The sequence below is a fragment of the Dromiciops gliroides genome, chromosome 1 (assembly GCF_019393635.1).
Source record: "Dromiciops gliroides isolate mDroGli1 chromosome 1, mDroGli1.pri, whole genome shotgun sequence".
NCBI lineage: Eukaryota > Metazoa > Chordata > Mammalia > Microbiotheria > Microbiotheriidae > Dromiciops > Dromiciops gliroides.
The window spans coordinates 365,981,368-366,006,392 of NC_057861.1; the positions used below are offsets into that span (position 1 = coordinate 365,981,368).

Here is a 25,025-nt window from a genome sequence, read left to right on the forward strand (position 1 = left end):
ACTGTTAGCTCCTTGAGATAAAGAGCTTTGTATTCCAAGTGCTTAGCACATAGTGGGTATTTATTAAATTCTTATTGACTGACTAAACAAAGAGTACCTTTCTTTTATTTTTAATTTTAAAGACCTTTGTGTAAATAAATATTATGATTTAGAACCAGTGTATTTCATAAAACCCCCCAAAAAATCACATTGAAAGACAAATTAGAAACAGAGGCCAAAATAATTATTTAATTTATTATGAGAATTTTAAATTTACTTTTATTATTCCAAACTCAAGGTCATTCTTCCTGAAAATTTAAGTTAACTAAAGTTGATCTCAATATTAAATTAATCTGAATAAAAACTGTCCCATGGGATGTAAAATTTTACTTAAGAGGTATTAGTATTCCTTAGAGAAGAAGCAAGAGGAAGGATCTCAATTGTCTCTGCCTCCTTGGAGACGTGTAAATCCTTTTCCTCAATCAGTCTAATTTTGAATCCTCTATATATGCTTTAATCTGTAACCTGCTTTAGTTTACCTAGTATTTGATGAAGGTTGCTTCCTTAAGGGATATATGAGATTATGATTGTTTAACTAAGTTTGTTCAACTTTTTTTTTTGTGGGGCAATTGGGGTTAAGTGACTTGCCCAGGGTCACACAGCTAGAAAGTGTTTAAGTGTCTGAGGCCGCATTTGAACTCAGGTCCTCCTGAATCTAGGGCCAGTGCTCTATCCACTGCACCACCTAGCTGCCCCAGTTTGTTCAACTTTTAAGACATCACAGGAAGTTCAGGATTATGGACTTGCCTTCTCTTTGTTTTTTTATGGATTAAGAGGTATGTATAAATTTTTATTATGTAAATTAAGTATTTCTCTATTATTCTGATGTAATTTTGCACATAGAAAGCCTTTTCAGAATCCATTAGTTGTTCATATTATTTCTGAGACCTGAACCTACATTTAAGCATAAGAATGAAATCTGGGTTTTTATTTCTACAATTTCTGCTTTGTGGAAAATATATATTTGGCAGCATTTAGCCACCACATGGACTCAGAGAGGCAATATTTGCCCCCAAAGCAAACTAATTGAATTGAGTTTTCATTTGTCATAGTTTGAATGGCACTGTTGGCTGTGGTCATGGGCATGTGCATGCACACACTAAGCATGCAATGTCTGAAATTTTCTCACTCTGAGTTTGCCTCTTCATTGGTCTCTTTTTCTTATCTCATACAAAACAAATTTAGAGTCTCAAATTCTGCTACAGTTTTACAGGAATCATTGGGAAATTTTGAAGCAACACTAAAAAAAATTTTATTCTTTTTATCATTTTAAATTAAGCATTTAAAGAAGCACTGGATCAATTTGAATTGCAATTTTTCTTTTCTTCCCCCAATTTTATTTCAAGGGACGTAGTATGGTTTAGTGGATAGAACATTGGGCTAGCAATTGAAATGTATGGCTTAAAATCCTATTTTTAATACTCAGTGCTTTTGTGACTGAAAGTTATTTAACCTCACTGAGCCCGTTTCCTCATCTGTAAAATTCTGAAGTACTTAACTCACAGGTTTGTTGGGTGGCCTAAAAAAGTTACAAGTAAAATGATTTGCAAACTTTAATGTACCCTATAAATTCCAGTTATCATTTTTATCCTGATGTGTTTTCACTGAGATTTTGGATGGATTTGAGGATAATGCATTGAAAAATGATGGCATTGTCCCTTTATTTTTTCCCACTAACAGGATTATTATTCATTCAATAAGTATTTAACTTATAAAACAAAGTTCCCAAACTGAACAATTTGAAACTATGTCCAAAGCGCTATAGAACTGTGCACAGCCTTTGACCCAGCAAAACACAGCAAGGTTTATATCCCAAATACATCCCCCCAAAAAGAAAAAGACCTATTTGTACAAAAATATTTATAGCAGCTTTTGTGGTGGTTGAGAACTGGAAATTAAAGGAATGCCCATCAATTGGGAAATGGCTAAACAAACTGTGGTATATGATGGTGATGGAATATTATTGTGTTATAAGAAATGACAAGCAGGATGACATCAGAAAGGCCTGGAAAGACATGTATACAATGATGTATTGTGAAGTGAGCAGAAACAAGAGAACATTATACACAGCAATATTGTTTGATGAAGAACTGTTAATGACTTGACTATTCTGAACAATACAATGATCCAAGACAATCCAAAAGGACTACTAATGAAACATACTATCCACCTCCAAAGAAAGAACTGAAATTGATGGAATATACCTAAGCATGCTATTTTTCATTTTCTTTCATTTTTTTCCTTTTAATCAAGTTTTCTTGTACAGAATGACAAATGTGGTAATGTTTTACATAATCATACATATATAACCCATAGCTGATTGTTTGCTACCTCAGGGAGTGGGGAGGGCAGGAAGGGAAAGATGGATAAAACTTGGAACCAAAAACTATAAATAAAAATGTTTATTATTAAAAAACACTCTTAAACAGAATAACTCATAAAACATATAACTCCCCTGCTATGGATGCTCTTAGAATATGCTTGCAGAGACATGCAAAGGTCTATGAAAATATTAGTTACCAAAAACAAGTCTTTACTACTGATCCTAAAATGTAAAAAAAGTACTAAGTCAAAGCAAGGAATTCAATACTGCTGAAGGAGGATAACCTGGGAAGGATTACTATAGCATGTGAATCATTGGAGTAATTATTATTTCATGGTCCAGTTGTGAAAAGACTACACTGAGGCAAACAGTGATTTATTCATTCTCTCCTCTTTCATTGCACTTGGGTTCTTGACAGAGTTACTTTTAAAGTTATCTTGGGGCCCTGTATTCAATGTAAGTCAAGCATGGGATGGGTTTAAAAGTTCTATAATAAACAAATTCCAAAGTAGAAGAGGTTTTCTGAAGATCCCCTCAGACTTTAGACCTAATAATAATAGCAACAAAAATAAACAAATAAATCTTGCAATAAGCTTATGATTTAAGAACTAAAACTATTGGGGGCAGCTAGGTGGCTCAGTGGATAAAGCACCTGCCCTGGATTCAGGAGAACCTGGAGTTCAAATCTGGCTTTAGACACTTGACACTTACTGGTTGTGTGACCCTGGGCAAATCACTTAACCCTCATTGGCCAGAAAACAAAAGAAAAGAATACTAGTATCTCCTAATTTTAAAAGTGAGGAAATTGAAGGTCAGATAATTTGCCTGAGGCAATATGATTAGGAAGTATCAAAGTCAGAATCTGAATCCAGATCTTTCTGGCTATAAGTCAGAAAGTGAATCTTTCCACTAAAACTGTCAAGGGTTTCTTAAAGCATCTTAGCCCATAATTCTGTATCCTTAAAATGAACCACCCTCCAGAGATAATTCCATTTTCCCACCAGGCTGCATTCCTCTAGACTTCTCCATCATGCCCCAGAAACCATTTTAGCACTGGAAGTCATGCCTTAGAAGTGTCCTCTGCTCCTGGGGCCCCTCTCTGTAACTGGAGGGCACCTCCTAGAATCTCCATTTAATGAATGCACCTTTTATCTCTTTATTTCCCACCAGGCTACATTTTCTGAATGTCCCTATTATGCCCCCTCACAGCATATTTTTTATCCCCTGCCTTGACCTTCCTTTTACATATTCTTGCCACCAAGAGTATCAACTCCTTAAGGGCAGTCATTGATTTTCTTTTTGCTTATATTAGTATACCTATATATTAGTATAGTGTGTAAACATAGTAAGTACTTAGTAAATAACTCATTGACTAAATTACTGAATAGACAAATGGTCATTCAACTCTATATTCAAGCAGAATCAAAAGCAATACTTAATGAAGATGTTTATTTAAAAATGGATGAAAACGATTTATCTGAAATGTGGATCTGAATTTATTTCACACACAGATTCCTTTATTTCATTGACTAGATTCTTAAAAATAAGAATCTTCAAAAACTAGCATCATTTTCTAAATTAATCTCTTGGAATTAATGAAAAATTAGAAAATTTGGAATTGATGTAGATACTATTAATACAGCTGCATTATAGCTATGTACTTGTTTCATTTTTTTTTTTTGGTGGGGCAATTAGGGTTAAGTGACTTGCCCAGGGTCACACAGCTAGTAAGTGTCAAGTGTCTAAGGCTGGATTTGAACATAGGTCCTCCTGAATCCAAGGCCAGTGTTTTATCTACTGTGCCACATAGCTGCCCCTGTACTTGTTTCTTATGATGACATATGACATTTTAAAGATGTTATAAGTTATTATAAATGCTTAGAAGTTATTTGAGCAGTAAGACTAAAAGCAACTCTAAAGTTAGATATTTATCTAGTATTATTACTGATAAACACAAGTATTGAGAATTAACTTCTAGTTTGGTTTCTGAGCCAGTGAATTGTCTGGTGCTGACCAGACTTTGTCAATTTTAACTACTAATTCTTTTGTAGATTGCCTGAAACTCTCCACTTAAAAGAATCTCAAGCTTTCTTTGTGTACATTTGATTGTTATGTAGAACAACTTAACTTATGATACTATTTTATACTTAACCCTCCCAAAAATAATCTCATCAGTCCTTCAGATTGTTATGTAAAAGAACTTTACCAGTGAAATTTATGAGGTAACCAATTTGCTTTTGTCTTTGTACTCTATAAAAATTCTGTTCTCAACTCCACTCTGGATTTTCTTAGCATCTGCTATGCAGTACCCCTAGTTATAACTCCTCTGCTCTGATTAAAGACCTCAATTTTATTATATTGATTGTTTCATTAATTTTAAGGTGGCCATAACTATCGAAGCCAAGTTAATCTATTTCTTTTAAAGATCAGAGTGTATAGGTATTTGGGAAATTCATGATGTTATTATTGCTAATGTTTTATGCATTGATAAGTTAAATTTGGTCAAATTATAAACCAAGGATCACACCAAGGAAATTGAAAGTTTAGTTGAAGATGACCTGAAGTATTGTGTTGGCCATGAGAGTGGAGAGAAGTGAATGGATTCAATAACATTTGTCATGTTGAATCATCAAAAGTTGGCAAGTGATGGATTATAGGGGTGGTAAGGAAAAAAATGAAGAGTAATGAAAATAATGGACTTGAAGGAAAGGAAAGAAAAATAGGAAAGTTAGAAGAGGGAAAATTTAAGATGTTGAGTTTAAGATACTTTCAGAACTTCTAAATGTGGGTATTGTTAAATAAAAAATTACAATTATTCTAGAGTCCACTCACTTACTTCTATATACCCTCTTTATTATTGATCCTATTAGGTCCCATGAATTTAATTATGATTTTATGGAGATAAATCACACCGTCTTCCAGTCCTAGTCTCTTAAAATTTAGGGTCTTATCACCAATTGCTTATTAGACATTTTGAACTGTAGTACTCATAGGCACTAAAAATGCAGTGAGTTTAAAACAGGACTCATTATATTTTCCCCAAAACCTACCTATCCCCCAAACTTTTCTATTTCTGTTAAAGATACTACCAACTTCTAGCCACCTGGATTTGCATCCTTGGTACATTCCTCAATTCATTCATGCCTATTCCATAGATCCCTTCACTTACTCTTCTTTTATCTTAGTGCCTTAATTACTTAGCTCAGCACATTGAAAATATTAGATATTTATTAAATGCTTGTTGATTTTTTTTTTAGTTCACTTGAGTTTATTTCCCTTTGTTTCGTTACCAGACAAGTAAAAAGAGCCGACTGGTGAGAGCACCAGCCCTGGGGCCTGGGGGACGGGGCAGGGGCCAGAGAGGGGACGGAACCGCTCACATCACATCCACAAAGAACTCACTGGGGTTTCCCATGGCCATGCAGAAGGACTGTCTGCTGGCCGTCAGTTCTGGGGGCACCGAGGCCAGGTCTCGGCCTGGGGGAGCTCCCGGGGGGCCCATGGCGGCGGGATGAGGGGGCATCATCAGCATGGGTGGGCCGTTGAGTGGGGGCACCCCTGGGGGCCCGTAGGACGGGTGTGTGTGGTGGCTGCGCAAGCTGTGGGCCAGTGAGTGGTGGCTGCGCACGCTGTGCTCGCTGGCAGCTGGGCCAGAGCGCTCGCTGGGGGCTCGCTCCCGTCTCAGGCTGCTTCGGCTTGTGTGGTCTGACTCGCTTCCGCTGCCCCCTGACTTGGCGTCCCCGGCCTTTGGGTCCTTTTCCTTCCGCCGGTCGCTGCCGCTGCGGTTGGAACCACTGCTCCGGCTGCCTTCTCTGTGTTGGCTACCTGCACTGCCCCCACCGCCATAGCTATACCTTGGCTCAGGGAAGCCGGGGTGGGGGTTATAGGGATGTGGGGGTTATAGGGATGTGGGGGTGGTGGGTACTGGTAAGGGAAGGCCATGGGCCACGGGGCAGCCCCCAGGTGTGGGAGAGGAGCCAGCGTATCTTGGTCCGAGGCCCCACTGGAGCCATCCTGGTCGTGTAGGGACAAGTTAGCCATGTTACCGCAGAGGTCACCGAAGATATAATAGCACTGCTCTGAGAAAGTAATCTTGTTGACTGTGTGTCGGATGAAGCCAGCTTTCAGCAGGTTGCTGGCATATTTCCGGGCCTCACGCCGCTCCGTGAAGCCCTCCACGTTGTGGTACAACCAGTCCACTACATCTGAACCGATGAAGGCGTTGGGGATGGTGATCTTGAGCCACATACGGTCTCGGACCTCCAGTCCAGACTCGGGGGAAGCCATAGCTTTAACTATGGTGGCCATGTCGCTGTGGATGGACAGGTGAAAGTCATCGAGGCGCTCAGTGTCGGGGATGGAGCTGGCTATGGAGGAACTGGTGGATGTGATGGTACTGAGGGCGGGGCTCATGCCATAGGCTGGAAAGGTGCCTGTCATCGCTGCCGTATGGGACACCCAGGCCGCAGGGTCAATGGGTCGGATCGGCTCACTCCTGGGCAGGGTGAAGCAGCCTCGGGGGCTGGGGTCCCAGCACTTAGCCACCGTCAGGGTTATGGGCCCTGGTTTGTGCACGATTTCTCGAAGCATTCGGACAGCATCATCATTACTCATGTTCTCAAAATTGATGTCGTTTACCTGTAGGAGCATGTCCCCCAGCTCGATCCGCCCGTCGGCAGCCACAGCTCCACCCTTCATGATGGAGCCAATGTAGATGCCCCCATCGCCCCGTTCATTGCTCTGGCCCACAATGGAGATGCCCAGGAAGTTGTATTTCTCCATGTTGAGCGTGACGGTGATGATGTTGAGGGACATGGTGGAATCCGTGATGCTGCTGAAGGATGAGGACCGTTCGATCCGGGCCACCTTCTGTTTCCGCCGGCGCCGCTTGTGTCTCCTCATGAGGCGGGACGCGCTGCTCTGTTCTGTGGAGCAGCTGAACCTGCTTTGGCTGTGCCGTTCATCCGGGCCACGTGCTCCGGCCCATCCCTCCGCCGGGGCCGCTCCTGCTGCGCAGACACCAGGGAATCAGTCTCAGTGTCATTGTCCAAGTTCTCCTGGCTCCCCCCACCACTGTGAGGGTGGAAGGAGGGAGGCCGGGAGTCCCCAATGCCACCTGTGCGCTCCATGGGAGGCGGCAACTCAGAAGGATTGTCAGGGCCGAAGGAGCCAGGCTCGGGGTGTGATCCCTCTGCTGACACCAGCCAGGATACCACCCGGCCATTGAAACACGGGAGTCTTGCATTGTCATCAGAGATCTCTTCCTTCACCACCCCGAAGTCGTCGTCCATGGACTTGAAGAAGAACTTGTACGTGGGCCGCTGCAGGATGCCCTTGAAGTCGGCCAGGGTGACGCGCTCGGCGGGCAGGGGCAGCTTCACCAGGTACGGCGTCTCCTGGCCGTCCAGGTTGTAGATGATCTTGGTCTCCCCCATGGCCCCGGCCCGGTCCCGCCGCGCCCCCGCCCCGCCGCCGCCGCCGCCCCCCGCGCCCTGGCCTCGGACCGGCCGGCCGGAGCGCTCGGCTCCCAGGCGAGGCGAGGCGATGCGCTGTGCTGGGCGGCCGCGGCTCCCTTGTTCTCCGGCCGCCCCCGGGTCCCAGCGCCGCCCGTCCTCTCCCCGCCTCCCCCCAACCCCCCTCCCCCCTCAATGCTTGTTGATTGACTGTTGGTTTTGCTTGTCTCTTAAAAATTCAGAAAGGAGAGATTATACAGGAAAGGATAATCACTAATGTCAAATAGTGTAGAAAGATCAACAAAGATTAATATTGAGAAAAAAAAAACTGTTTGGGGATTGAGCAACTCAGAGATCACTGGCAACTCCAGATAGAGCAGATTCAGTTGAGTAATGAGGTCCAAAGCCAGACATCAAGTTGAGGAATTAGTGAGGGAAGAGTAAGTGGAAACGATGATCCCAACTTTTTCAATAAGCATAGCTATGAAAGGAGAATGTGTTGTGTTATGCGTGTGTGAGTCTTACTTGTTTGAATGGGAGGGCCAAGTAATGTTTTTGGTTGTTTTGTTTGGAGGATGGTGGTGAGTTTGTAGGCATTAGGAACTGATCATGTAGATAAAATGAGATTAAAGATTAGAAAGAGTGGTAAGGCTGTTTCAAAGTTGATCCTTCAGAAGACACATTGGTATGTATTTAAATAGAGTAAGTAGGAATTGGCCTTGTGGAGGAGAAAGGTAATTTTTCTTCTGGGGCTTAAATGAAGTATCTATCCATAGATATAACCAGTATAGGCTATTTAAAAAGAAAAAAAAGCACTGGCCTTTTCAGTCAGGAAGCCTGAGTCCAATTCCTGGATAAAATTCAGTGAAACAAGGTATAGCTTGACATATTCATTATTAATATAGCATCTCTTTCAGAATCTTCTCTTGGTGTACATTCAAACCATAAACAGGTTTCAACAACATCAAAATTAATACCAAATTAACGGAAATAATACAAATGATGGGATATTACATGAAATTATAGGAATTTCAACCCAACATTTTAAAACATTGTCATTTATGATAGAAAGAGTAATAGATTTAGAGAATAATGACATAAGTTTGAATCTCTGCCTATCATTTAATTTATTTGGGCCTCAGTTTCCGTATCTATAAAATCAGGTTGTTGAATTATATAAAAACTAAGTTCTCCTCCAGCTGCAAATTTATTCTTCTATGGAAAGGGAGAGGAAGAAGGTCGGAGTGCAGGGGAGAGACAAAGACCAAAACACAGAGACAGATACAAAGAGACACAAAGACACAGAGAGAAACAGATACAGAGAAAACAAAGTAGTAATCATATATACCACATAGCACCATCCAGCAAAATATTAAATAGATAACAAATGAAACCCATGGGCCATGTGAGTTTATAATAGGAAATAATTTACAAAATATTTAAGAGAAAGATAACAAGAGCTTATGAACTCTATGGCCTCCAACAGAAATCAATGTAAAGGGAATGAGAAATAGTTTTGCAGAGTTTTATGTGAGACCCACTTAAATGACAGCATTTATAAATTAAAAGAGAACAGATAGACATGAAAATGAACAGATCAGCTGGCATTTTCAAAGTGATTGGTCCATATTCAACATTAATTACAATGGAACTGTCACCTCAGCTCCTGATTACCATGTGACAAAGTAGCAGTATCACATTAGATGATAAAAAGAGAAAGTGGGGTTGAACTCAAACACAAAATGAAAAAAAATCTAAGTAAAGAAATTTTGTTTTAAAAATATTTAATAATTTATTTAATATTATCGTCCAAGAAAGAGATTCCCAAAGATTTCACACTAAATATACCTATGTTTCTATAATACTTTAATATTTGTGAAAGTCGGCAGGGCAAACAGTAGGTATTGAATGAGTGATTATTGACTTGTTGATTCTTAAGGACTCTGTCAGATACATATTATAAATGTTATTATCTCTCTGTGACAGATGATGAAATTCAGGCTTTCAAAAATTGAGTGATTTGAATCTTATCAGATTGGCAGTAAATATCTAAGGGTGGATTTTGTTCCATTATTTTATCTACTATGCCCCACTACCTCTCAGAGATGTTATTGTTACAATAAAAAGGTGAATGAAAAAAAAACAAACCATCAGCACCTAACAACCCATATACATGTTTTCTCAACTGTATCAAATTTACAACAATTTTATTACCTATGTATATATTGAAGCTATCCTTGATAAAAACACGAGAAAGTACAAGACAGGTCATCAGAGACAATTTTCCACAGCTGACCATATTTTCAGTTAAAAAATCGACTTGCGCACAAAGAAATATATCACACCATGACTCTGTTTTGTTAATTAAAATATCTAAATAAACATCAAACAAGAGGCTATACAATAGAATAATGGGAAAAAATGTTTTCCTTTGTCCACTGAATATTAACATCATGCAAGAAACAAAACTATTTTGAAAGATCTCCTTCAGTACAACTATAGTGGGTGAGCTATGTAGAGCAGTGGATAAAGTGTCAGGACTGAAGTCAGGAAGGCTCATCATTCTGAGGTCAAATCGAGCCTCAGATACTTATTACCTGTGTGACCCTGGGAAAGTCACTTAACCCTGTTTGTCTCCATTTATTACTCTCTAAAAATGAGCTAGAGAAAGAAATGACAAGCCACTTACTTCAGTATTTGAGAAGAAAACCCCAAATGCGTTCACCATGATGTTTTGGCTTGTAATTGTATATGCTATATTTTGGAGGGTTCCTCGATTGCACAATAATTTTTATTTTAAGCAAATTATTATTGTTCTTACAACAATACAAAGCCATGCCATCACCTCACCAGATCATCTGTTCTCTAGTCACACATTATCCAACCTCTGACTCTACCTTTGCCTCTGATAGTTAAGCTTTCAACTTACCTTGACCCATACCTGCCTCCTACTACATTTTCTGCTGACTCATCACCATTCTGTTGCAGGAGTACCACCTTCCACATTTATCATACCACTTTATAACTTATCTTCCCCCATTAGAAAGTAAGCTTATTGAGGGAAGGATTGCTTGTATTTGTATGTCAAAGCTTATCACAGTGCCTCTCATATATTAAGTGATTGTTAAATATGTTATCTATCTACCTATGCTGTATGATTTGAGCAAGATTTATATTAATTTGGTGTTTCCTGTGTGTAAGATCAACCCAAACTTTTGAAAGGCCTTTCTTCTAAAATAATCTGAGATGTTTTCAAGTATCAGGCAAGTAGTACAATGTTATTTAAAAATAAGAACATCTGGAAGACCTCACCTTTCATAAAGAATATTTTCTAATCTGAACTACATGACAGTTATTCTTCATCATAATGGTGAATAATTTACAGAAGCATATATTTCTCTGGTTTATGTTAATCATCAGAGGGTAAGCAAACAAAGTTGTTTTTGCTATGCTTTTTAATAAATCTTCAATGATTTTGATGTGATAGGTCATAGATTTATAGAACATCAAATCTAACCACCTTAATTTACATATGAGGAGGATTCTAAGGCACAAATAGTAATATGAGCTTAGTCAGGATCTGAAACTATGTCTTTCTGACTCCTAACATCGAACTCTATCCCTTGATATACACTGATACTAAAGATAACAGGATGTAAATGAGCTTTTTAAGGTCAGTGTTTTGTTCTACTGAACCTAATAATTTTTCATAATCAATAAATATACTGGTAATACCAACATAAGAATACAAAACTTAGGACTTGAGAAATTAGATAACATGTACACATATAAATATATGCAAAATAAATATAGCTAATTATGAGGAAGAGACTTTAGGGCTAGTGGATAATAGAATAGCAGATGTAGTTGTGAGTTGAGCTTTAAATAGGAATTCTAAAAGGAAGAAGTGAGAAGGGAGTACCTTCAAGGAATTAGAGATGGACAATGAAAAGGCATAGAGATAGAAAGTGGAAGGTTATATGTAAAGAACAGGAAAAAAAGTTGGCTTCATTATCTCAAAGAACATAAAAAGGGGTAGATATAATATGTCCAACAGCTGAAAAGGTAGATTGGAGCCAGTTTGACAAGAGTATAAAGTGTAAAGTCAAACAGATTATATTTAATCCTAAAAGTAATATCAAGACACTGGGGTTTGTTTCATACAGGAGTGACAGTTTCAGATTCACACTTTAGTAAAATTTTGACAGCTGTGTGCATGATAAATCAGAGAAGTAAGATATTTGAGACATAGAGACCCATGAGGAGGCTATCATAATCACACAAGGGAGAGGGGATGAAATTTTGAGTAGGGCAATGACTATGTGTGTATAAAGGAAGAAGATCAATGCAAGAGGCTTTGGAAATAGAATCAATAAGCTATGGCTCAGGGGGATGAGCAGGGAGGGTAAGGGGCTGAGGATATTTTTAAGGCTATGAATCTAGATGACTGGACAAATATTGTAGCTTTGTTTTCAAAACGAAGGGAAGTCTGAATGAAAGGAAGATTTGCACAAAGGTGCATTCAAATAATAGTTTAATTTTAGATATGGTGAATTTGAGATGTTTATGGGGTATCTAATTCAAATATTCATTGAACAGTGGGTGATATAATACTGGAACTCCTGAGAGAGACTAGATCTGAGAAACATTTTTATAGAGACCATAACTGAATTCATGGGATTTGAAGAGGTCACCAGGAGATTGTAAAGAAAAAAAGAGAGGGTGACTGGGGCAGAACCTTGGCATATACCCACAGTTAAGGGACACTATGTAGGTCATTATCCAGCAAAAGGGATTGAGAAGGAACAGTAAGATGGGTAGGAGGAATAAAAGGGAGCTTGTTAATTAAAAATTTATAGTGGAATACATATATAAAAAAAATATTACTTTAAGAAATATAACTCATGATATCCCTAAAAATAAGAAACCACATGCGAAAAAGTACATGACTTTCATTCCTTGTCTACAATGTCACCTCATTTAGTTTCAATGAGTCAGAATTATATGATTCTATTTTTGTTCATGTTACTCTTCTTCCACAGTATTCCAATGTGCAGTTTTGAGAGACTCAGCTAAGAAAGGAGATTCAATAAATAGAATAAAGTTTTTCCAATGCAGCTACCAGAAAAAATGCACTACCAATAGCAATTCATGGAAAAAAAAAAGATCGGTGACAGCAATCAATTCTCCTCAGTTCTTGGTGTTATGGAAAGTGCTGACAGCATTCAGATAGTGTTTTGTTGAACTGCAATCACTTTCACTTTGGTTTTCAAGTTGTGATGTGTGGTTGGGAGAAACTCATCAATCATGTGGCTAAGTGTTCAATAACAAGGCATATACTCTCAAGTTTGGCTTCTGAAAATGGAGGCAGAATTCAGGTCAAGGCAAACCAGCTAACCCCATCTTGCTGTTGTATTCTTCTACTCTTGATATGCTGCTATAGCAATTTCAAAATAGATTCAAAACCATTAGGGCCATGCTTTTTGCTTATGGTGATCAATTAGATTTGACTAATTCATTTTCCCAAAATGATGTTACAAAGACACAAAAGTACTTGCAATTATTACTTATGGGTGGTAGTAAAAGTTATATTTGTCACAACTCTTTGCTGCCAAACATGTAGAATCAGTCTTTATTCTGAAATATGCTGATATGTTATCATTTAAATTTTAAGATATATCAATTAAACTAGAACTTCAAGTTTGTTTAATATAATTTATATATACATATATGTACACATATGCACATATGTGTACATGTATGTATATCTATATCTGTGTATATATGCATATGCATACATACACACATACACATATACATATATGCATATACACATACACACATGTATATATGTATATATTTATGACCAAAACATTTTGGATGCCTTTCAGAGGACATTAGTTCCTAGTATGGATATATGCTTAATTAAGAGAGGTCTACTGTCTAGAACAAGATTAATGTTAGCTGTTCTGCACTCTGTTCTTGTCGGATAGTAGCCAAAGTATCATATTTATTTTGGAATATCACATTTTAGGAAGAACACCGATAAGGTGGATAGTGTCCAAGAGTGCATACAATGATGAAGGACCACAGATATACTCATCCTCCTAAGTTAACTTTTTTAAATTACTTTTTATTTATTTCCTTTATTATTTATATATTTTAATATCTATTTATATATTTATTTCCATTATTCAAAATGCACCCACTTTCCACTGTTAGAACATGGCTCATTGAAAGTAGAAACTGTTTCATTCTTTGCACTTGTATCCCCAAGACTTAAGACAGTCCCTGAAAATTAGTATGCATATAACAAATATTTATTGGTTAATTGATACTTGCAAACTTATTCTTCTCCTTAAGAGAGAACAAAATGTTTTAAAGCAGGGCTTGTTTCATACTTATCTGTAAATCTTCAGTGTCTACCACAGTTCTTACACTTAGCAGGATTCTTAAAAACATGATGGAATTATAAATGAGCATCTCATACTGTCTTATTGCTTCATTAGTCTTTTTTTCCTTCTTTTTCCTTTCCTAAAATTTTCCTGCTTTTACTACCTTTTATATTTTACAATCATATAACCTTTCTATTATACATTTCATCAACCTGTGTACTCAGTACAATAATACTTATTATTAGAAAAGCATTTATCTACCTCAAGGGAACATTTTGATGATTCATCATTTGACAGTGTGGAAAGCTCAGTTGAGCTGAAACATACTATAAAACTGCCAAGTAATAGCAGTAAACTTGAAGATATTCACAAATTTATTACTTGATCAGATTACTCTTAGAAAGCTGAAATATTTATATATATATATGAAATATATGTGAAATATATACATATAAGGAATATATAATATAATATATACACATATAATATACATACACATACATTATACGTATGTGTATGTGTATATATATATATATAATTGGAGACTACAAAACAATCCAATTAACATTTTGCCCCAAAGATTTTTCAGTGTCTCCATCAGATAGCATTTAATTTTAGTTTGTAACTTTTTTTCTGAATAGTCAGCCTTTATAGGGACGGATCATATTAATTATTGAAAACAAATTGATTTTCTTCAAGTATAAAAATATAACAAATAGCTATTTTTAATGTTTTCTTATGATATAAAGTTTGCAAACTCCTAGAATCCCTGGGACTTTTCATAATTTATACAGTATATAACAGAGTCTATTTAAAAGTACATTTGAAATATATGTAACTGATGATAAAATTCACAAATATTTATAACAGCTAGCATAATATTGTTAGGTTTGCTAAGCAATTCACAAACATAGTGTTCTTATTTTTTTATTATTAGTTTAAAAATCATAAGTATGAAGAAGTCTTGTAGAAATATATGAAGGAAAATTAGGATAAGAAAAGCCTGAAAGGACTGTAGTATGCTCTGGTGAAATGAGTACACAGGATGTTTTGGAACACTAAAACATTAAAATACAGCAATTGTAAGTGAATTTCAAATGACATTCAGAGGATTTGTTATAAAATAGGAGCTTGTAGATAATCATTCAACATTTTTCCTTGGAACCAAGATTGTGGAGGAAAGGCAGCAACCTCCTGGAGCTTTCTCCACAATCCCTCCAAATTCCTTCAAATAAGTCCATAAGACAATTCTCCGTTCCAGCAAGAGAACCCAGAAAAGGACAGGATGACATCAATCGCCAGCCAAAGACAAATTAGGTCAGCAGGAAAGGTCTGTTATACCAGGGTGAGAGTCAAGTCCAGACCTGGGCCACACCAACACAAATCCAGCCCCAGGCAGGCTGCACCAAAGAAACAGGCCTCTTGAGCCAATGATTCAGCTGTAGTAGCAGCTACTTCTGGAATGTCCCTCAGGTGAGGGGGTTGAGGGCTTGGTTATGGCAAGACTGCAGGGGTCTCTGCTGGCATGCAGGCAGGACTCTGTTGTGTTGCCTGTGCTTGAAGCCAGGAAGCAGTCTTGAGTGGCAGGAGCCCAGGTGGGAGAGATGCTCAGTCATGCTGGAGCTTGCAACCACAACGAAACAGGTTTTGCTTCCTGGGTTAAAGAGCAAGCAAGCCTGCAGTTACTTACAAGTGTTTTTTTTTTTTTTTGGTGGGGTAATGAGGGTTAAGTGACTTGCCAAGGGTCACACAGCTAGTAAGTGTCGAGTGTCTGAAGCTGGATTTGAACTCAGGTCCTCCTGAATGCCGGGCTGGTGCTTTATCTACTGTGCCACCTAGCTTCCCCTAACCTGCAGTTACTTACAGACCAGAGCACAAGCCAGGGGAGTGCTGAACATGCCTCTCCCTAAATCTTAACACCTTCAAACCCCTAAAGCTTGGGACAGTGTGTTCTGCAAGCAGTGACCCACTTTAAGAAGAAGTTATAAGTCAAGAAATAGGCAAGGAAAAGGAGCAGAGAGAAAAAAATGCTGACCCTAGAAAGTTTTTATGGTAACAAAGAAGATCAAAATACACTCTCAGAAGAAGATAACAAAGTCAAAGCTCCTACATCCAAAGCTTCCGAGAAAAAATATGAATTGGTCTCAGGCCATAGAAACACTCAAAAAGGGCTTTGAAAATAAAGTAAGAGAGGTAGAGGAAAAAATGAAAAGAGAAATGATACCGATTCAGGAAAGTCATGAAAAAAAGTCAACAGCTTGAAAAGCCAAATTGGTCAAATGGAAAAAGAAGTACAAAAGCTCTCTGAATAAAATAATTGCTTAAAAATTAGGATTGAGCAAATGGAAGCTAGTGACTTTGTGAGAAATCAAGACACAATAAAGCAAAACCAAAAGAATGAAAAAAATACATGGAAATGTGAAATAACTCCTTGGAAAAACAACTCACCTAGAAAATAGATCCAGGAGAGATAATTTGAAAATAATTGGACTACCTGAAAACCATGATGAAAAAAAAAGAGCTTTCACATCATTCTCCAAGAAATTGTCAGGGAAAATTGCCCTGATATTCTAGAAACAGAAGGTAAAATGGAAATTGAAAGAATCCACCAAACTCCTCCAGAAAGAGATCTCAAAATGAAAACTTCCAGGAATATTATAGTCACATTCCAGAGCTCCCAGGTCAAGGAGAAAATATTGCAAACAGTCAGAAAAACAAGTTAAGTACGATGGAGCCACAGTTGGAATAACACAGCTTCTACATTAAAGTATTGATGGCATGGAATATGATATTCCAGAGGGCAAAGTGACTGGGATTACAACCAAGAATCACCTATCCAGCAAAACAGTATAATCTTTCAGGGGAAAAAATGGGAATTCAATGAAATAGGACTTTCAGGCATTCGTGATGAAAAGGCTGAACTGAATAAAAAATAGGACTTTCAAATACAAGACCTTAGAGAAGCATAAAAAGGTAAACAGGGAAAAGAAATCATGAGGGAAATTAAAAATTTAAACTCTTTACATTCCTACATGGGAAGACAATACTTCTAACTCATAAGAACTTTCTCATTATTAGTGTAGGTTAATAGAGTATAATTAAACAGAGGGCACAGGTGTGAGTTCAATATGAAGGAATGTTATCTTTAAAGCATTTCAATTTTTTTTGTCTGTTTATTTTGGGGGGGCAGTCAAGGTTGGGTGGTTTGTCCAGGGAAATGTAGCTGGTGGTTGTCAGCATCTGAGGTCAAATTTAGATTCGGGTCCTCCTGGGTCCAGGGCTGGCGCTTTGTCCACTGTACTACCTAGCTACCCCATGTAGATATCTTAAAAAATCAAAATTTGGGGCACCTAGGTGGCGTAGTGGATAGAACACTGGCCCTGGAGTCAGGAGTACTTGAGTTCAAATCCGGCCTCAGACACTTAACACTTACTAGCTGTGTGACCCTGGGCAAGTCACTTAACCCCAATTGCCTCACTAAAAATACAAACAAACAAACAAACAAAATTAAGGGGGAAGAGGAGTATATTGGGAGAAAGGGAAAGGGAGAGGTGGAATGGGATAAAATATCTTACATAAAAGAAGCAAGAAAAAACATATGGAGTAGAAGGGAAGAAGGGGACATGGAAGAGAATGAGTGAGCCTTATTCTCATCAGAATTGTCTTAAAGAGGGAATAACATGCACACTCAATTTGGTATAGTAATAAATATTGCCCTGTGGGAAAGTGGGAGAGGAAGGGGATAAGGTGGGAGGAGTAACGGAAGAGAGGGAAAATTGGGGGCCGGAACAGTCAGAAGCAAAACACTTTTGAGGAGGGATAGTGTGAAAAAAAACAAGGATGGAAGAATAGCAATAGTAACTGTGACAAAATGTCCAAACCAACTGCAAATCTGCTACTGTACATAGAATTTTCTTGTTATACTCAAATATTCACTTACATAAAAGTCAATGCTCAACAAGCACTGCTTTTGCAGAAAACTCAAGGAGAAGGAATGCTGTATAAAAGGGATTATTTTGTTTGTTCCAAACCAACAGCACCTAAGAAGGTATTATATTTCTATATCTGTATATCAACTTCATTGTATTTGATTGAAACATTAAAAATTTGGCATTCAAAAAATTAAGAATTAAAATAAAAATTAAAAAAAAATATTCCTCCTAATGGAGTAATCTACTTGCAATGTTTTTATTGTTCAGGTGTGCTTGACTCTTCATGACCTTATGGTCTATAGCACTCCAGTCCCTTCTATCTTCCACTATCTGCAAAAGTCTATCCAAGTTCATGTTCATTGTTTCCATGACATTATCTCTCCCTCTCATCTTGGTATCTACTTTTCCTTTTGTCTTCAATCTTTCCCAAAATCAGTATCTTCTCCACAGAGTTCTGCCATCTCATTATGTGGCCAAATTATCTAAATTTTAGCTTCAGTATTTGACCATCTAAGAATAGTATGAATTAATGTCTTTATGTATTGACTGATTTTATATACTTGGTATTAAAGGGAATTTCAAAAGCCTTGGTTTACATATTGCTGAAGCTGTTTCATTAGTACAGGATCTACTTATAGTCGTCTTTCATTCTTCACAATAGTATATTAGGCACCTTCTGATTTGAGGTACTCTTCTGGTTTTATACCTTTTATAATTTTACTACTTGGGTTTTCTTGGCAGAGCTACTGGAATGATTTGCCTTTTCCTTCTTCAGTACATTACACTTTGTCAGAACTCCCTACTATAATTTGTCAGTCTTGGATAACTCTAAATGGCATAGCTGATAGTTTCATTTAGTTATGAAAGCTTCTCTGCCACAAAAAGTCAGTGATCCAGGAGGGGCCATTTGAGAACATCTACACTCAATCTAGTTTTAACCATTGTATTCTTTTGCTTAAGAAGATTCAAGAACTCCATTTTATCATTTCAGATACCTTATAGTTCCAAACTGGTTGAATATTATTGCTCTCCCTCTCTAACACACCTTGTTCTTCAAATTATTGATCATAAGGAACTTATGTTCTATTGGAAACCCTGAGTAAAGAATTAAGTAAATACATGAAAATTGTAGCAGGTCAGAAATATATGATCATGTTGTAAATCTCAGCTAATCCCTGCAATTTGTTGTTGATGTTGTTCAGTTGTTCCTGTGCCTTCATGACCACTTTTGGAATTTTCTTGCCAAAGATAATGGAATGGTTTGGCATTTCCTTTTCTAGCTCATTTTATAGATGACAAAACTGAGGCAAAATTGGTTAAGTGATTTTCCCAGGGTCACATAGCTAGTAAGTTTCTGAGGCCAGATTTTAACTTAGGTCTTTCTGACTCCAACCCCAGAACTCTATTCACTGGGCTGCCACAACAACCACCACCACCATGAACAACAACAGCAGCGGCAGCCACAACAACAGCAATAGCAATGGGAAAAACAATATTATGATGTAACCTGAATATTATGGAATATTATGAGAGATGGAGGTCAAAGGATGTTATATTACAGGCTTGGAGGGGCTGGGCTGTATAAAATCACAGAGTTGGAAAATGGAATGTCAAGTTCAGGGAACAGCAAGTAGGTTAGTTTAATTAGAACCTACTATTTGTGAAGAAGGAAGTAATGTAAAATAATCTTGGAAAATTCTGTTGGAGCCAGATTGTGGAAGACTTTAAAATTCCAGACTGAAGATTTTCTGTTTTATCCTAGAGGCAACAGGGAGCCATTGAAGAACTGTGAGGAAGGGGATGAAATAATGGCATTTGTATGTCAGGAAGATTAATTTGAAAGCTTGAAGAAGATAGTTTAGAGGAAAAGGAACAGAAAGCCAGGGGTCCAATTAGGGGGATATTGCAAAAGCCCAGGGAAATAATTATGAGGGCCTAAACTAATTTGGTAGTGATACAAATGGGGAGGAAGGAGAAAGAGTTGAGAGATGTGGAAATGGAGTTGAAAAGACTTGATAACTGAGGCAGGTCTGGGAAGAGAATTGAGTTGAGGATTTGAAGATAAACATGAAGTTGAGAAACAGGGTGACATGAAAGATGACAATGTTCTTAACAGAAATGGAGAAATTAGGAATATGGTAAGTTTTAAAGCAAATATTATTAAACATGATAAAAATCTATTCATATGTGATTTCAGTACATTAATCTTAAACATCATGGAAGTAGATTTTTCCATGAGCAGAACCAAACTGATATGTATAGTTTTTCAACACTCTTTAGAACATAGGCTATACTGAGTGGGCCCTAAAGTAGTAATGAAAGTACAAATATCTACAACAGCCTATGTTAGCAGATAAAGAGACTTCTAGTAGATGCATATATTTAATTTATACTCTAGTGTGCACTAGACCCTGGGTTGTACTAATACATGTTTAACAATTGGCTTCCTGAAAAAAAAATGTGTGTGTATACACACATATGCATGCATATATGTATGTGTGTGCATATATGTATATATATGTGTAAATATGTGTATATTTGTGTATGTAAATCTCACTAAAATAGTTCCACCATGGCCCTGACTATTCCTTACTAGTGTGATTTGTTTCTAATGTGAGTTTGTGGTGTGGTCAACATATCAAAGTAGGCTATTAATTTAGTGTGGTATCTGAAGGGAGTTGTGGTCTTGAAACTATTTTCAACCAGTATTATTTTATCATGGAAAAATATTGATTTTTTTCTATGAAATTCTACTGAAAACACCTTTCTTGCTATGCAGAAAGCATTTCATATCACTGGTGCCATTGTATTTACAATGACAGAGCATTTCACAATCCTGAAAAACAATTTGTTCTTTAGGATAAAGATGGAAAAGTTGGATTATCTTTAAAACAACCATATCTACATCTGTTGTGATAGTAAGGAATCTAGCCCAATGTGGAGGTCTTGGCTCCACTGTCCTTGAAACAATTTTAGCACTGTCTCCTGTGTGGGGCAGCCAGTGACCTTTTAACAAGGCTGCTGATTAAGAAGGCTTCAGGAGTGCAAAGTCATTATTCTGATTCTGGAAGCATGTGCAGGTCTTGAATCATTTAAGTGATGTCAAGTAAGTACCTGAACAAAAACACCACCACAACTTTTGCAACTTTAAGCTGTAAATGAGTTTCTTATATTTTAGACTTTTCATTATGAATGAAAACTTTCTTTATATATCCCATCATGCGACTGAATTTCATATACAGAATAACTGGGAAAAGACATTTGGTTCAATTACATCCAGCATCAACATCCTGTGGATGCCCTGGGGCAAACCTATTTCTTGAGCTGATGCACAATAAATATGTGAGAACAACAACAAATTTTAAAATGCAGTTTATGCAGTAATCATGGAGTAGAGCACACAGAACCATACAGTTAAAGGTACATATATAGCAGGAAAAAGTTTGGGGAAAATAGTCAAATACAAAAATGCATGATGGGAAAAAGCAGCATAGTCAAAAACTTTTTGAGATATTGATAAGAAAAATGGACTAAAGAAGGATAAAATACTTATTGGTAGATCAGTGGATCTAAAATCAGAAACAATACATTTAAATGTATTTCCCTGAATATTATTTTGGTCCAAAACTTATTTGATCACTGTAGTAAATAGTCAATATGGGTACTTTCTCTCCTTCATACTGGTAACATCTGTAATTTATAGTATTGGGGAGTTTCACGGCATCAACAAGTGGTTAAGTTGTGTGACCATGGTCACACAGATAGTATGTCTTAGAGGAAAGACTTGAACCCAGGTGCTCTTGACTGCAAGTCCATCCCTCTATTAATTATGCCATATAGTTTTCCTTATTCATGAATATCATCCTTTAATTTTTTATACTTGAAAAAGTACTTTTCTAATATCAACCTCTAAAGTATGAGAAGTATCCCCATTTTGCAAATTCAGAAACCAATTCAGAAACATCAAGGGACTTACCAATGTTCTCACAATTAGGAAGAGGAAAATGTGGGACTTAAATTCAGGCCTCGTTCTTCTAAATCTACTATATCCCACTGCCTCTCTATATGGATTGTCCTCCCTCAATATCATGTTCACATATCTTCTGGATTCAAACACCCTTCCTAATTGAAGCTCCACATTACTTTCAGACTCATCTTCATTAGACATACATCTGGGCATCTTATTTCTCTCAGAAAAGGAACAAACACTCAAATTGTTCATTGCTGACTACCAAAAATTCAAACTTGTTTGTCAGGCATTTAAAGTTTTCAACAAGTAAGGCCTATCCTACCCTCTGACCACAAGTCATTTCATCTTTTTCTAACTTCTCTCTTTAAACTACTCATTTCAGCTAAACTGGATCATTCACTCACTCCTAAGCACATATTATTCCTTCTCTTTGTTTCTTCTGTTCCCTATGCTTGGAATGAACTCATTCCTCCATAAGCCTATAACTTTTGAATTTATACTCATCAATTAATGTTCAACTGAAATATTTCCTCTTTAATTAAGGTTTCCTTGATTCCAACAGTAAATAATGAAATTTTTCCTCCCACATTCTCATATACCTCTGTTTTTGTACTACTATTTTGCATTGAACATGCATTGTTTTATATTGAAATCATTTATTTTCATGTCATATTTCCTAAATAAGCATCAGAATGCATTTTGAATTATTAGCCTCTTAAAAGAGGGATATTATGTCACAACTTAATAAACTTAGTAAGTTCCCTGAAGTTGAATTCAGTAATAGTAGAATATAATTAATGGAAAATAATAGTCCTATAAAAAAATAAAATTACTGGGGCAGCTAGGAGGCTCAGTGGATAGAACACCGGCCTGGGAGTCAGGGGGACCTGGGTTCAAATCTGTCATCAGACACTTGACACTTACTAGCTGTGTGTCCCTAGGCAAATCACTTAACCCCAATTGCCTCACCAAAAATAAATAAATAAATAGATAGATAGATAGATAGATAGATAGATAGATAGAAAAATAGATAGATTAAAAAGGCATAGTGTGGGGCAGCTAGGTGGTGCAGTAGATAAAGCACTGGCCTTAGATTCAGGAGGAACTGAGTTCAGATCTGACCCCGACACTTGACACTTACTAGCTGTGTGACTCTAAGAAAGTCACTTAACCCCAACTGCCTCACGAAAAAAAAAAAAAGTCATAGTGAACAGAGTAGCATTGCCTATCTCCCTTCTTTGCTTTTGTCATGGGTTTCCTTTCACAGAAAGTATTAATAGTCATTCATTCCAAGAAACAGTAGCATATATTTTTATGTTCCCAGAACTTTAAAGTTCTAACTACAGCTAATTCAAGAAACTGACAGTGTTTAACTCTTGTTTCTGCTGAGCAGCTGTCACATTTTTAGAACTGTACAAACATTATCTGATGACAACTGTGACTATTATGACTGCCACAATGAAGATGCTTTTGAAGATTTACAGTGATATCTTCCCAATGGATCTTCAAAAACATCTCAAATAAATCTGGCAAGTGAGCAGTTAGATTTATGTCTACAAATAAGTCCAGACAATAAAAGACAAATATAAATGAAAGAACAGTAGTCATAAATATTTTATATTTACATGTGGAATATTTAAATGTTTAAACTATAGGTGAGAGAGCTTGATTTAAATTCCTGGCAAAATGCTGGAAGATAATATTGAAGGTATCATTGTTAACATCTAGAAAAAGGATGCTGTGAATGAAAAAAATGGTTTATTAATAACATGTCATATCAGAGTAAATTAATTTCCTTTGTTTTATTTGATTTTTATATAGCTACTAGACTGTCAGATCAGGATAATGCTATAAATATGCTTTAACCATTATTTAGCAAATAGTAATTGAGAAAGATCTACATGCTATTCTTGTACAAAGAATGGAAAGTTGAGAGATAGATAATAGTTCATTCAGAAAGCTTCATAACTCTAAGGTCACTTTCAGTGGTTTCATTGTTAACTCTGAATGAAGTCCCCAGTGGCATGTCCCATGGGACAATAAAGACTATTGGTTCTGATATTTTCTAACATTATTTTATTTATTTTTTTGTTTTGTTTTGTTTTGTTTTGGTGGGACAATGATGGTTAAGTGACTTCCCCAAGGTCACACAGCTAGTAAGTGTCAAGTGTCTGAGGTCAGATTTGAACTCAGGTCCTCCTGACTCCAGGGCCAGTGCTCTATCCACCTTGCCAACTAGCTGCCCCCTTAACATTATTTTCAATGGCTTAAAGGTAGAGATGGTATGCTTGTCAAATATAAAGTTGACATAAAGTTGAGAGGGATTGCTAATGCATTAGCTCAGTGAATCAAGATCCAAAAAACAAAAGAAAGATCTAATAAAAGGAAATTCAATAGAGAAAAAATAGTAGAATCCTATACCTGACTAAAAAATGATTATATGGAATATTTGGCTAGACAGGAATTTATCTCAAAAATTCAGGAATTATAATGGCCTTCTAGATCAGTACAATTGGGAAAAGCTAACAGTCTGATATTGCAGGAAAAATGCTAATGTAATCATAAACTGTAATTATAGAGGTATGATGTCAAAAAAACAGTGAGGTGATATATCCAGTGAAATCTGGCCTAGTTGGACTATATCAGAAATATTATTTCAGATCTGGGCATCCTTTATGAAGGATAGTGATCAACTACAGAATATCCAGAAGGAATCAACAAGGATGATGAAGAGTTTCAACTTTATGTTATATGAGGATTAATGAAGGAAATGATGTTTAGTCTTCAGCTGAGCAGATATTGTGAGCAGTTGTGATTGAAGGCCTGTCTCATGGGAGAGGTTTAGACTTGTCTGTGTGGTCTCAGAAGGGAGAACTACCACTAAAGAGTAGTTGTTGCCAAGAGGAAAAGTGA

General features: G+C 37.2%; 2 protein-coding genes across 2 annotated transcripts in view; both read right to left on the bottom strand.

Annotated features, from left to right (window-relative positions):
* The window catches only part of CDH18 (cadherin 18), a 1,453,365-nt gene that overhangs the window by 1,189,571 nt on the left and 238,769 nt on the right, over nt 1-25,025 (bottom strand). The window lies entirely within an intron of this gene.
* LOC122729715 (segment polarity protein dishevelled homolog DVL-3-like) lies at nt 5,739-7,797 on the bottom strand. Its single transcript, XM_043968735.1, is given in 3 exon segments — nt 5,739-6,260; nt 6,263-7,308; nt 7,311-7,797. Coding segments are annotated over 3 exon segments (2,055 nt in total).